Source organism: Bidens hawaiensis, unplaced genomic scaffold (genome assembly GCF_021521415.1).
Source record: "Bidens hawaiensis isolate Kalapana, Puna unplaced genomic scaffold, B.hawaiensis_p1.1 tig00013027_1, whole genome shotgun sequence".
Classification (NCBI taxonomy): domain Eukaryota; kingdom Viridiplantae; phylum Streptophyta; class Magnoliopsida; order Asterales; family Asteraceae; genus Bidens; species Bidens hawaiensis.
The window spans coordinates 525,936-541,600 of NW_027492096.1; the positions used below are offsets into that span (position 1 = coordinate 525,936).

Genomic DNA, 15,665 nt, shown 5'->3' on the forward strand with positions numbered 1-15,665 from the left:
TTGCGTAAGTCTGATGTGACATTGACACTTATTTGGTTCACACTCGCAAAATACTAACATAGTCTTAACCTTAGAAAAAAATATAACCACTACTTTTTAAAACATGCAGCTTTGGTATTTTAATTTTTTACTTTTTAGTAAAAAAAAAACATTAAGTTATAAACTATTAAAAATGCGCGAATAAAAATATTTAGCATCATAGTTATTTTTTTTAACTTAACTATATAAATTTTAATTATCTTTGATAATATACTTAAAAAATATTAAAATATTTCTATTTTGACCATAATTAATAACAAAATATATTATTTTCTATGCTAAAGTCAAATTAAATGGGTAAATTATTAAATTTTCATCAAAGAAAAACAACGCTTTAACCGTACTTATGCAGTCGAGGCTTCTTCTAGAAAATGTTAGCGGTTTGAGTCAATTTCATGACAAATGTCATATACGAGCCAAATGTTTTATCACAGTGAGCATTCGTAGAATATGTTTCCTCTAAAAATTGAGGCATATCGAGTCACTAGCGCTATCTACCTTCATAAGTCATAAGGAGAGGAAAATAAGGAATCCCAAACACACCCTCAGTATTTGGTACCGGTATCGAAAACGCTAATCCCTGGTGTACGCGGGCTTTGTTGGTCATTCAAAGATTAAGTACTGCATAATTAACTTGTACCTACAGTACAATCAAACACTGCACCAACTAACTTCTTCGTTAAGAGTTAGGGGTTTTACTTTCTAGCTCCACCACCGTCGTTAATCACTTAATAATAATAATAATAATAATAATAATTTCCGGCGAATGAATTAGGGTTCCGGTGAAATGACGATTGACGACGATAACTCCGTTTACGTCGGCAACATACCTTACGACTCCACTGAAAACACTCTTCGTAACGCCTTTGACATTTACGGTCAAGTTATCGCCGTTAAGGTACACCGTTTTCTCTCCGTTTGACCTTATAATAATAATAATAATAATAATCGTATGCATGTTAGTTAATTTGTTAATCTATTTGCTAATTGTTGCTTGTTTATTGATTATCCGTGTGTCATTTGTGTTAATCATTTGATGATGTATTGAACGTAATTTTAGGCAAACTGTTCGTGAACTGTTCAGCGGGATGCTCGTTTAATAAATGAACGAACATGAACAAGAAATTCCGTTCGATTAGTTAAATGAATGAACACGAACAGAGGCCATGTTCTATCAGTTGCGTTCGTGAACGTTCGGTATTGTGTTCATGAACGTTCGGCTAACTGTTCAGCCATAAGTTCATTAGGTAATGGAGGTAGGGCTGTAAACATACTGAACGTTCAGCCAACAGTTCATGAACCGTTCAGCGGAATGTTCGTTCGTTTAATAAATGAACAAACATGAACAAGAAATTTCGTTCGATTAGTTGAACATGAGTTCACGAACGTTCGTTTGTATATGTTCATGAAAGTTTTTTGTACATTTATTTATTTTATCTAAACATGTTATATTCTTTAATTTATTATCCTTAACATAAAATAGGAAACTATATTCTCACTTTGTTTTGCATTGTTCCATCTTTCTCATTATTCACATGGATGAATAAATCGATCTCAATTTCTAGGCTCCGTTGATTTTATTTGTGTTCGTGAACCGTTCTTGAACACATTATTTCCTTAACAAACGAACATGAATAATTTATTGTTCGTGTTCGTTTGATTTGTTTGCAGCCCTAAACGGAGGCCATGCTTGTTCAATTGCGTTGGTGGACATTTGATAATGTGTTCGTTTACGTCCGTTTATTCTTGTTAATGTCTATTTGTTTATGTTTTGTTCATTAAAGGTTTTTAATATTTTTTTAATGAGTTTTCTAATCTTATCGTATGGAATTGAGAAAAGTTTTTTTAACTATAAAACAAAAGTATATATGTGTATTATGTGATTAATTTATATCTAAATTAACATATGGATATGAAATGTTAAAAAAAACACCAACACAAACTTGGTAGGCGGAGCGAACTGTTTACACTGACTGTTCTCGGTTAGCCAAATCAGATAAAACATTGCTTGTGTTCATTTATGTTTGTTCGTTTTGTGTTCACGAAGCGTTCACGAACAAGTTCATTTCTTTAATGAACAAACACAAACAAGAAATTTTGTACAATTAGGTGTTCATTAACCGTTTGCTTGTCCGATAAAAGCTTAACGGACGAACATGAACAAGGCCTTGTTTGGTTCAGTCTGTGTCAGTTTAAGGTTTAAGATATTGTTTTTGGATTGGTAGTCAATGGAGTGGAGCTCAAAATCGTAAGTTTGTAAGGGTTTCCAGTTTACCGGAATGGACCACCATAACTGCTATATAAGTTTGTATAATTGTTTATTTTTAGGTTATTACATGTCGTGCGTGGAACTGAGAATTGAGATGAGATTTTATCGTTGGTAATGATTTCACTGTGTAATTTATCAATGATTACTTGATCTTCTTTGATAAATACATGATGTTTAAACGATTCAATCCCATCTCAATTCTCAACTCCAGGCAGAACATATAATAACCTAGAAAAATCAACCCTTATGCAAATTTCCATAGAGACAGTGGTGATCCATTCATGTCGATCTGAAAATTCTTATAATCTATAGCTTTTTAGCTAACCGCATTAATTTTTTAATCCAAAATTGATATCTACACTGTTGTAGCATTTGCTATTAGGTTTAACTGATATTATCAATTTCTTACTGGCTTACTGCAATGCTTACTAGATCTTCTTTCACTTCATTGTATATGTCTTTACATCGCTTATAGTTAAGTAGCTCATATCTTTTTCCTCTGGTATTGGAGTTCTTACAAGCTACAATCACAGTAAGATATAGTGGAAATAAAAATTATACGTAATGATAATGCATATTTGAATAATGTTTATCTACTAACTGTGTTTTTTCTTACATTGACATTATTGTTTCCTGAATAAAAGATCATCTAATGAGTAATGATGCCTGCTTTTACATTTCATTTCCAGATAATTAATGGTGGAGTAGGTGGGAAATGCTTCGGGTTTGTTACGTTTACAAATCCACGATCTGCAGTTAATGCCATCAATGATATGGATGGAAGGGTATTTTCAGTTAGTTACGTTCTTATGTTTTTTTTTTTAAATTTTTTGGTCATCAGTCCTATGCATCAGAGGTGGCATAATTGGTGGGTCGGATAACTATTCAAAATGAGTAAAAAAATTTAATACAGGTCAAAACAAGTCGGGTTGTGTTGAACCCAAAGCAGCTTGTTCAAAATTTGAAATCTTTGATGTCAAATCATCATCATCGTACTAGTATATCCCACCAATAGCAAAGCTATGGTAGGGTCTAAGGAGGGTAAGATGTAGACAACCTTACCTCTACCCATAGGGATAGATCTTTGATGTCAAATATTGTCTCAAAACTATATTATTTTAGTAAGAATCAATTTTTTGGAATGAAAAGGTCTACCAACCCATTTGAACCACTTACTTTTAATCTATATTTGCCCATTAGAGATAAAACACGATTCTAATTAACCATTCATATATAAATGATATAGTTGGTTATATGTTGATGTTTTTGGTCATTAAAATGCTATGAATTAGAGGTGACAATCTCAAATAATTTCTATGAAAACAGGTTAAAAGTTGCAAGTTTGTATAGTTGTATTCAAGTGCTTACAATGCCTTAAATCGTTTTATTCAAAATAAATGTATAAAATAGCTGATTTAAACCATATTTAGTAAATCAGCTATTTACAACTTTTTGAAAAATGGACACAAAATTGTTGGCTGTTTCGGCCCAACGGGACTGATTTCGATTGTACATAAAATTTATGGATTTACCTGCTTTCACCCAAACTTAGGCCTATAATTGAACAGAACGTTCACTGAACGGTTTGGTGGGAAGTTCGTTTATGTTCCTTATTTAGTAAACGAACGGACATGAACAAATCTTTTTGTTCATTTAGTTAAACGTACAAACTGAACACATTTCTTATTCATGCATTTTTGTTCATGAACTTTCGTTTGTTAAAATTCGTTAGTGTATGTTCATTTATGTTCGCTTGTTTAAGTTCGTTATATATTTATTTAAAATTTTAGCCCCGTTACAATTTAGTCTAGTTTTAATTATTTTCTAGGCCCAACACATTGTTCTTCACATTACTTTTTATTGGTTTAAGCTCATTTATGATCATTCATCTATGTTATGTTATGTTCGTTCGTTTACGTTTACGTTTACGTTTGTGAACTGTTCGTTTATATTGTTAACGAACAGACATAAACAAACGAACACAAACGAGAAACCTTGTCACTATGTTTATTCGTTCGTTTTTAATTACTCTTGCTCATTTGTTTGGTTAAACTTAATTGAACGAACATAAACATGCTGCGTCCGTGTTCATCCGGTAAGTTTATAGGCCTTCCCAAACCTTCGTCCAACCCGCCATTTTCCACCTCTACGTATAACACATCTGTTTTTAGTTTTAGCTATTTAGCTGTAATTTATCTAATTGTTTGATTTAATGGATCTCTACTAGACCATTGATGGACGAATTATAAAAGTCAATGAAGTCAAAACCAGAAGTGGGAGGTCAAACTTTGGCCGTGACAATTTCCGTCACAACATCAGTAATAATAATAGAGATGTGGAGTTTGATAGAGGTAGAGATAGAAACTACGGTCGTGAACGTGATCGTTCTCGGGACCAAAACCGAGAATGGTCTCGAGATCGTGATCAAGGTAAAGAAAGAGGATATGCTAGGGCCCGTGATGTTGACCGGTCTCGGGACTGTTTTGTTGACCGGGACAGGGGACATGATGGAGATAATGATTCGGATGACGTTGACCTTGAACGTGAAAGAGATCGTGACCAATCAGACACGGATCAAGAAAAAGAGACAGTAAAAAGAAGTGGGAATAAGTATAAAGACCAACCTGCAAAATTAACAAATGGGTAAGATTGTAAATTAATATAACCTCATACTTGCTATATTTTGTTGATCATAACATCATTATGAAAAAGTTTTTACTAAGACTACCAAATACTAAAACAAATTTAGAGGGCACACGCATATTAATTTGGTTTTGTTTATGCCATTTTCAACAAGCCTTTTGCTGTTGGAAATGACAAATTGTCTAAGTTTAAATCTTTTCTCAGTTGTCACATTAGACTTTATAAAATGACGAAAATGCCATTGTATCTACTCACATGCGTTTCGACAATCCGTCTATAGTTTATAGTTGTATACATATTAGTAGATTCGTCGGCTTTTTTATCATTTACAACTTAAGAAGTGAATATAGAGGCATGCGAATATTAATTTGGTTTTGTTTATGCCATTTTCGACAAGCTCTTTGCTGTTGTTAAATGACAAATTGCTAAAAGTTTAAAGCTTTTTTTCACATTAGAGTTTATAAAATGACAAAATTGCCACTTAATCTATTCTTTTGGTTTTTTGTAATCCATCTATAGTTCATACTTTTTAGTAGATTCATGGGCTTTTTGGTGATTTTACAACTTATGAAGTGACAAAAGCTTCAAACTTGGGGGTATTTCGTTAATTTATAATTATTATATATTTATTTTGTGCTGTTATTTTTATAATCGAAGTATTGTTTTTTTTTCTTTTTCTTTTTGGTTTTCTATTTCATTTAACCGCTTAAGTTTTATTACATTGATATTTACACTTCTTAATAAATGATACAGTTAATTTATTATGATACACAAGTGTAAGAGTCACTTTAATTTCTTTTGAATAAGTTTTACATTTAACTCTATGGATAACCAGACATGTTATAGGCATCATCTAGTAATGTGTTATATTTATTATGATTGTAATCTTTATTGTTGTTTTATTTTATGTATCAAGCAGGTTTGACATTTTTGAAAGAGTTAATTACACAAATGGTCCCTGTGGTTTGGCCTTAGTATCACCTTTAGGTACTAACTTTTAAAAGTTGCAAGTTTGAGTTTCGTGGTTTTAAAATTGTAAAAAGTTTGGGGTTTAAGATTAACTTTCCTTCTGTTAACTTTTTTGGTCATTTAAAAAAAGTTAACAGTAAATTTAAAACCACGAACCCAAAATTTTTAACTTTTAAAAGTTAGTCCTCAAAGGTGTTATGTGGGCTAAACCACTGTGATTATTTGTGTAATTAACTCTTTTTAAAAATAATAAATTTAGGTGTGATGTCTACATTTTATTATACCTATAAGCATGAGTGTAACAGAATGAATACTAGACATAGAAAAACTAGTCATTGCAGTTTAATGCTGAGAAACATTGGTCATATGCATAACGAAAAACTGATCCTCAGTATAATCAAAAACATCTTTAATGAGGATTTTTTTTTTACTTTTCGGCCAATTAAGTCAAACTCTATATTTAATTGTTCTTTCTTATGCTTTTATGCAGTTCAGATTTAAGTGAGCGCCATAGCAGAGAGTATCCATCAGGTTCAAGTCACGGAGATCATGATCAGGTAGAGATTTGCTTATATGTACTTATGAATGAGTCGTTTTGGGTTATGTTTTCTCTATAATGGGTCAAACGAAAAATAGCTTAAAAGGAACAGGCCTATATTCACGCATAGTGTGTTTGTTATTGATGTATAAAGTGTCCTAAATCATTTATTTCAAACATAGATTATTATTGTAAGCACATACAAGTTATTCATGAAAAATGTCACCATGAATATTATATTATTATTGAATACCATCTTATTTGAGTACCCTTTGAATGTAATAGGTTTCAAAACAACTCGACATCTCACGCCAAAAAGTAGAAGAACTCCAAAAGGAGGTTTGAATCTTTGCATATGCCAACCCTCTTCTTGTCTTTGTTAATATGTAATATGTTGCTTGTAATGGGGTCAAGTGGGCAGATTGGGTCAACAGGTCAAAGCACACAATCTTTTAATATGGGCCCTAACAGTCTGGGTCAGGTGGGCCAGTTGTCAACACTTTTCATTTTATTCATGTTGTAAAATAATGTATTAAATAAGACTAAAAAAACTATATCATTTGAATAATGGTATTTTTTTTAATAAAGTGATTTAGGTGGTTTCAAGCATTTAAAACACTTGGCCCATTTGACTGGTTTTTAAGCAATAATATATGTTGAAACACAACGAATTTTTAATTTTTAAAAATAATTTAATTAAAAAAAACTTGGGTTAATTTTCTATAGTTATCACTATGATGCCTAATTGTTTTTGTATAAACCCAAGAGGTACTTTATAGATAGTTACGGTAGGGGTGTGAATTTCTGACACAACACGAGAGCACGCCACGAACCTAACACGGATTTTGTGGGTTTGGGTTTAGTCTAAACGGTTTTGGGTCAGACCACGAACACTTTTAACTAAACGGGTCATGCTCGTGTCAACCTGGCGGGTTCGCGCGTAGACGTGTTTGACAAATTAATTGTTCTTTATTTTTAAAATGTATTTTATGTAATAACTAAAACCTGTTTGGGTATTTTTATGCCAAAATTTAAAATTTTAAAAATAAAATATTAAAGCATAAATATGCAAAAAAAAAAAATCATATTAAATGGGTTATGTTCGTGTCAACCTGAAAATACACGTCTGTTCGGAGGTTCATGCGCGTGACACGATTTTTCGTTTTGACTTGCTAACCCGCTAACACGACCCGTTTAGCAGCCATAAGTTACAATAGCAATTGTTGTATATACCAAAGTCGGTTACATTCTTATCAACTTCAAATACATATGGACTTGAAATATACATGTGTGCGTGTCACACAAACTTTAATAATCCAATGTTAGTTTTTTTGCGGATACTAACCATAAACTCGCATTTCCCAGGTTACTCGCATGGAAGAGCTTGCAGAAGAGAGGGGTGATCATTTATCTAAGCTGCAAGACAAATCCCAGGTTTAGAAAAGTAGAATTATTTTTATTATTATATTAAAATTACCCATTTACTAATCATAGAGTCATATAGGTAAGATTTGAAAATTTAGCTAAAAACGAGATGGCCAAAAGTTTCAAAAATGCGTTAAAATGTTTGTTGCATACAACTTACAAAACACCTTACGCAAATATCTATTTTTTTTGAATAGTAATATACCTTTTCAATCACTTCAACACTCTATATCAAAACCGTACAAAAGTTTAGTCAGAAAGGGTTTCAAGATTAAAAAATTACGTTTCTATTCTTATAGTTTTGGTGGTTGCAGAAACTGGAGGATGCACTAGCTGCTGCCAGGAAACTTACTTCAAATCGGAAGAAACAGTTAAATAAGGTGTTTTTTACATTATTTTTATATTTTTTTAATTTATTTTGTTTATATTCATATATTCAGCTTTGTGAACTTTTGCTTCTATTCATGATATGTATTAATTATTTGTGCAGCTTTATAAATGTTTTCTTAACGTGGAAGATTACCGTGAGAAACTTAGAATTTGTGAAGAGGAACTCCAGGTTAGTCTTTTCTAACGAGTATTTATAATTTAAATGAGATAATTTTTGTTATAAATAGCGTTTTAACTCATTATTTTTAATTTCTATGACAATCTCTGTTTACTTTTTTTGCCCATTCTACTTGCAGTCTCTTGTAGGGTCAACGCTGAAAGAACTAGAAAATCACAACGAACTTGACGCAGATGACCTCGTAGCTAACTGACCTATCTAGCTAGGGTTATTATTTTCGTCGTTTTAAACACTATGAAAGCGTACTCATGTTTTATTTTGTTGTAGATATCTGTTAACAAATAGTTGCTAAAATTAGTTATCCTTTGTTACATTATATCTTGTTTTTAAGTCTAGTAAAAAACCGGGGTCCTTTTTCTTTCGTTTGTTATTTGGCTTATTTTTCTTTTACACGATGCGAAAACAAGTCACGAAGCTTACATCAACTTTGTGTGCTTGAGTTTAACCTATACTGGGTGGGTTATTTCGGGTCATCCTCATGAACACACGAGCTAAATGGTTCGGTTTTTGGTCATGCTAGCGGGTTCACGAGTTGCTCTGTTTATTTGCAAGTTTAAAGGGCATTTTATTTTAAAACTTGATAATTAAAGAGTTCCTTCAGGCATAAGTGCTTTATAGACTGTTTGTGGGTGTAAGTTTGTATTATAATAAATATGTAAGAAAGTTAGAATTTTCGTGTCTGGCAAGTCGTGTCCATGTCAACCTGTAAATACGTGAATTTTGTTTAGGTTCTTGTGGTTGACGGCATTATCAGGTTTATGTTGTATTTTGACGTGAATAAACTTTTTTTGGTTTCGCGTGAGATTTCCTCGGTTTCCTCACTTAACTCATTAAATGAAAGTTCATTTGTGGGTGCGTTTGGGGGTTGGGTTGTGTGTGTTGTGGATGCAAAGTTGGTGGATTATATAATTGTAAAACTAAGTATAGTGATTTAACTAGAAAAGCTAGTTAAATTGTAACGTCACTATCACATAAGTAGTTAAGCTTTAACTAACCCATCATTCACAAGGTTGTGGTCCTTAACTAAACAATTAATTAAAGACGATAAATTAAAAAAAATGTAAAAAAGTTGGTGATGGTTAAAGTACCGGACCCCATTTCGCCTTCAACATTCTCATCCGTTAAGGGATTGGCCATCGACAGTGTAGTGATGTTAGGGGCGTGAATTGGTGAGGTGACACGGTGGTGGGCCCCACTACATTGAGTCCTATGTTCTAACAAGAGAAATCTAATGTTCAAGAAGAGAAAGTGATGAAACTAACAAAGTTGTTGGCACTTGTTTAATGTTTTTCTCCAAATCACGTAAGGTTGTATGTGGGCCTATGGCTGCTGCTTTCTATTTATGCTATGACTGGGTGATAAAAAAATCTTAAGTGAAAGTAATCATGTTTGAAATCTAATGTCCTATGTTGTAATTTTGTCTTATCTGCCTCATAGGATTATGTTGTACAACACAATTTGAAATATTATGTTATCCCATACAATATGTATTAGAGCTTTCACAATAGCTTTAACTATTTCATCCCTAGAATTTAACTTAATAAACACTATTTCTTAAATTTATCTCTTATTTTCTAAAATCTTCATCTTGTTTCTCATATTTACCCGTATTTCAATTAAATAAAAAAAACTTTTATTCATTTTGTTTATTCTATCTCTTTCTTTCACTCACAAATACTTTTAAAAAATTATAAAAAAAATAATTAGATATGAAGGATGGATAGTGACCCTAAAATAAAGGGGGGGGGGGGGGGGGGGGGGGGGGGTATTTGTAGTTTCCTCTCAAAGTTTGGGTTATTGAGATGAGGATATAGATTTGATGTAGAAGTCAAATAACACATTTTTTTTCTTCGTGCTTTTCTTAAAATTTGAGACGGGAATGGTTACGAATAAGCTATTGTGAATGCTGTTATGTATATGTTATCCAATGCAACATTATTATGTAAGGCACACATAAGAAGTACAAAGTGGGAGAACACATCTAACCTCTCAATTAGGTATCAAGTAATTTATAATGGAATAATAACACAAGTAACTGATTTTTAAATACAAAAAAAAGAAGGAAAATGTAATTAATCAATGGTACTTGCTTTCTAAAAGTGGAGTTTTCACACTGTTTAAACAAAAAAAATTCTCTAATAACTTGATCAAAATTTCGTACTTTAATACTGCTAGGTGTCTAATTCATATTTAAATTATCTGAAAAGTGTTTAAACACTTTCATTTTGAAGAGGCATGGTGATTAGCGAGGAAAAAAGCTTAAAAAGTACTTAAAGTTATTCATGTAATATTCTTTACAACACGTTAAATTGTAATTTACAAGCCACGATATCCTACCAACAGTATGAGATTTGTAAGAGGCGATCGATCACAATCGTTACTAGTGAAAACACGGAATGGTGATTATTAGATCATTTAAATGACATTGGTGATCACTATTAAAATTAAGTGAGACAACATATGATCACTATCTTGTTTTATGAGAAGTTGTAAATTTGATCTTTATATACCTTTAGAGACGTTCTTATAAAAAAAGCTACCGCTGACGAAGGAGTAAACTTAAGAGAATTGAATCTTACTATACAAGATTTTTACAACACTTAAATTCATTTAACATTAATAATCTTTAAATCGTGTTTTACATGTTTCTTCTACTTTAAACTTTTTTTTATCAATGTTTGGAATCTTACATTTCACAAGAAAATATACTTTTGACAAAAAAAGTGTTTTCAAAACAGTAGAAATTTAAAAGACAACCTAATCTTCACCTTTAGTTCTTTCAAATACTTTACAAAATTCCCAAATAAAATACCATGTAGTAAATATTATATTATACAATAAAGAAAAAATAAATACGCTAACCGTCTTAATTAAATAAATATGCATTAGCAATATATCAAAAGAAAAAGGCAAATATGTCAACAATTCAAAGGTCTATAAATCCAATCAAAAGCCAAGAAAGACAAATATGGTCCAATATTTATACTTTAATAATTAGAAAAATCCTAAATAAAAATAAAAATACAACCATTGATTAAAACAAAAACAAACTGTTCTCATTTCTCATTATACTCTTTTTACCTCACTCTATATGTAAAATACTAAAATCTCAATAACCGATTTATAACTTATACCAACATGAACTTAATTAATAAAACTAGTTAATTATACTAAATAATTAATATTTAATTAATAAAACTCAAGAATTTTAGGGTAATATCACTCCTATTACTTTCTTCACATTCTTCCCTTAACACCAATGCCTTTGTATCACCACCACTCTCCGCCTTCCAGCTGCCACCGCTATCTGACTTCCCATCCTCAATACTCTCGGACGGGTTGCCCCCAGTGGCCGGGGTGGTCCCACCTCGGCCACTGGATTCTTTCAAGCTTTGTGTGGGTTAGGAAGACTGCATATACATGTGATTAATATTATTATGGTGGCGGAGTTGGTGGTGGTGTAGAGGTTGCGGTGGTGGGGGTGGAAGGACTTGGCTAGAGTAAAATTCTTGTGGTGTACAATAATGTGGGTTGGTGTGGGTGGCATTGGTGTAAAGGGTTTGTGCTCCGGCTGCTGAGGCGTATTCTGGAGGGACCCATATGCCGCCAAGAACCACTAGCTGCGGCGCGGTGTTGCCGGCGTTTTGTGGGGTTGGACTTGGTCTTCTTGTATGAAGTCTATATTTCTGTAAAAATGATAAATGAAAATATAAATTAATTTAGAAAATTTTATTACAAAAAAAATCAAGCTAAAACACACAAAAGAAAAGAAGCTATAGTTCTGTTTTTATTTGTACTTTGTACGTGCAACATGAACATAGTATCATTGTCTGTTTTGTACAACAACATGAGAATATTATGAACATGCTAACACTTTATGCATGTAGGATAAGAAGGTTAAAAAATTACTTACTTTTCTAAATTAGCAATTGATTTAGGATTATTGACCTAAACATTTTTAGACATTTTGTTTTTTAAATTATTTCTTATAGCTCTAGAGATTTCGCTACTCATGTAATCGAACTCATGCAAGTTATATCAATTATTTTGGCATCCGCTTGGAATAAAGTTTTTTTTTACTCTGAGGAATTCGTTTGTCGGGGTAACGAACTGATTAGAAGTAAAAGAAGATTTAAAAAGTTATTAATATTTAGCTTAATCTAAAAGTGATACTAATCCAACAAGCTTAAACACTTCTCTAATATTTTTATTTTATTTATTTTTTTTTATTTTACTTTTTTTATGCATGTGTTTGCAACAAGCTAGGGGAGAGAAAGAAACCTGTAAATGGCTTTTGACTTCATCATTGGTCAAACCATCAACTTTCATAAGCTCTCTGATTTGTTTAGGAGTTGCAACTGAAAAATTATGTTTCCAAAATCATCAAACAATGATTTTTTTTGTCATGACACATAATTTATAATTATAAATGATAAATATCATAAAACATAGTGAAACTTACCTTGAGAACCACCTAACATCTGAAGAGCATTGACAAATCTCCGGTGGAGGTCCGGCGACCAGCATCGCCTCGTCTTCCTAGGTGTTTGAGAGCTCGTGGGGGTTCCGGAAGCGACAGTGGCATTCGTGGTGGTTTGAATATTATCAGTAACTTCACCAGTATCACCTTTGAGAAAATTCTTGTTATCTTCATGATCAACATCTTTCTCACCGGATGAAAGTGCTAATTCCGGCAACACTAACGCCGAGTTCGATGAGTTTTTGTCTTTAGAAAATGGGATAAAAGCTCCACAGTTTCTTTGTTTAGTGTTGAAACTAATATCAGTTTCATTTGGTGTTGTTTTCATGTGATCGGTGGCAACGGTGTTGGTGGTGGCGGTGGCTTGGCTCCACAATTGCGCGGTGGTAATCCAATTTGCCTTGTTGTCAATGCTCGAGTTTGGATCCTTTTCGAGTCCTTCACCGTTGGAATTCTTCATAGGTATGAATTCTTCGAGAACCGGAGAATTTTGATTCGTGCGGTATGTTTGTAATTGTTGCCTTGATGTCTCCATGGCTTAAAGAGGTTAAAAGTTGAATTAAAATGAAGAAATGAAACTAATTAAATGTTACACTTTCTAATGTAAAATATAAAAAATAATGTATAGAATGTTTTGAATTTGAAAGTGGATTAATTAAGCGTGTATCTTGAATCATGTGTTACTTTTGAATGATCTTAAAATATGAAGAAAAAACTACATATGAAGGAAAGTTAATACAAATACATAAAGCTAAAGACAAGGATCAATTGAAAAATTCCTTGCTATAATTAGCATAACTAATTTTTAAGGTTATAAATTGTCAAGATAATCTGAAATTGGACTATAAACATGTTCCAACTAGATTTATAAGATATTCGAGACCAACCGATTAAAAACTCAAATCCAGACGAGATTAAACGAGCTTAACCTCGAAGCTAAAAGTGGAAACACACACAAAAACTGTATGCATGTTTGATACTCATGCAAGATATATTTAGATTTTGTAAGAATTAAATGAAGATAAAGATGATACCATTGGTCGGTGAGGTTTTTAGCTCAATATTAGGTTACTATTTAATTTTTCAAGATAACTTAAAATTGATGGGTCATTAATAGGGATCAATTCGTGTTAAAGCTCGTTAAAAACTCGAATTGAGCTTTGATCTTACGACTAAATTGAAGCTCATTTAATAAACGAACTTAGGTTAAAAACAAGTACAAATATATATTGTGTGATATTTATTATGAAATGAAGATAAAGATGGTACCATTGGTGAGAAGTTGCATGCAAAGTGGAAGTTCACGTTTGAAAGCATCAATCTTGAGTCTTTCTTCTTCAAGACGAGACAAGATCTCTTCAAGCTTTCGGGATTGAACATGGTTGTTTGTACCAACTTGTTCACCGATTGTTTTCAAGAGGATGTGTGGTTTGCATTCGAGAGTTAGTTCCGAAGCCGATGCCATCATGTTAAGTTAATTTGTGTATAAACAATGAATCTTTATGTGTGGATCAAGAACATGCCAATAGTACTACTAGCATATGCAAAACACCCTAATGTTAAAGAGGGAATTGAATAGTTTGTGTATATGCTGGAACAAAGATGAACAAGATAAGAAAGGGTGTTATGCCCTAGTTTTATATTTTTCTCTTTCTTTTTCTAGGGTTTGAAACACTCAAGTTGAGGGAGGTGTAGTTTGTGAATACAAGGAGGATCAAGAGGGGGATCATCTTCTTTTAAAGGGTGAGGTCTAGAGAGAATAAAGTTGGAATTTGGAGAGAGAGAGAGAGATGTGAGAGAGAGGTAAAAGAAGAGAGAGATGGTAACTTCTTGCAAAGAACAAAGGCAAAAAAATGAAAGCTTTGTGTGGGAATATGAGAGGAGAAGGAAAGATAAGGAATCAAGGGCTGTTTCTCCATGTGGGGTCTTACAATGTGTGAAGGGTCATGCATTCCCTCCATGTTTCTTTAATCAATGGGATCTGATTTGTTCATTATCAAAAGTCATTTATACTTAAAAAAAAAAATCCATTTTACTTATCAAATTCACAGTGCCAATGGTAACTTTAGTAATCTTTTAGTAACAAATAGGTCTATACACAAAATACCAAGAAAAAGTTAAATGCATGTTTCCAATATCTAACATAACTAATTTGAAGGTTTGTAAAATTTAAACCTAAAACTATCATATAAGTTTCCAAGCTTTTGATGTCAACTTTTCAAAGAGATGGAAGAGAGAGATATTTGTTAAATAGATCTCTCCCACATAAATTTAGGGGATGAGAGATATACCTTTGTTACACCAAAATTTGTAACATTAAGTTAATGATAATTGTACTTAATCTTAATTCAAGGTTAAATCTTTTGAAAATTTGCTCTCCTTTTGGTCACATCAAAGGGATTGATTAGTGGTGCAACAATTCCTTGTAGCGATAAAAACAAATGTATATAAGCGAAACATGATCAAACATTATATTATAAATCTTTCGTTGACATTTAAGTTTTTGGTGTTCTTTGTTGGTAAAGATATAGTTACAAGTCTAATAAGATGGAAGTTACAGATATCTCTTCTAGAAAAAGGGAATTTTGTAAATGAAAAGAGTTTTAAGTTTAGATTTCATGCAATGAACAGTTAAGAGTGTGTGTTATTGTCAAAATGCAATAACGAGAAGAAAATTATTAGTAATAGTTCAATCAAATGTTAAAAGACGATTCTTCTTCCTTTTTAACATTTT

The 15,665-nt window shown here is 32.2% G+C and overlaps 2 protein-coding genes across 2 annotated transcripts; one reads left to right on the forward strand and one right to left on the reverse strand.

The window, feature by feature from the left end:
• The first annotated feature begins 744 nt into the window (after positions 1-744).
• LOC143543098 (uncharacterized) lies at positions 745-8,793 on the forward strand. Its single transcript, XM_077035502.1, has 9 exons — positions 745-937; positions 2,998-3,093; positions 4,536-4,951; positions 6,411-6,477; positions 6,744-6,797; positions 7,824-7,892; positions 8,198-8,263; positions 8,374-8,442; positions 8,570-8,793. Exons 1-9 carry the CDS (start codon positions 827-829, stop codon positions 8,642-8,644), a joined length of 1,023 nt encoding a protein of 340 aa, XP_076891617.1. The 5' UTR covers positions 745-826; the 3' UTR covers positions 8,645-8,793.
• Positions 8,794-11,851: 3,058 nt separating this feature from the next.
• On the reverse strand, positions 11,852-14,689 carry LOC143543099 (myb family transcription factor EFM-like). Its single transcript, XM_077035503.1, has 4 exons — positions 14,201-14,689; positions 12,914-13,468; positions 12,733-12,809; positions 11,852-12,137 (listed from the first exon to the last, which is right to left on the reverse strand). Exons 1-4 carry the CDS (start codon positions 14,397-14,399, stop codon positions 11,853-11,855), a joined length of 1,116 nt encoding a protein of 371 aa, XP_076891618.1. The 5' UTR covers positions 14,400-14,689; the 3' UTR covers position 11,852.
• Between the last annotated feature and the right edge of the window lie 976 nt (positions 14,690-15,665).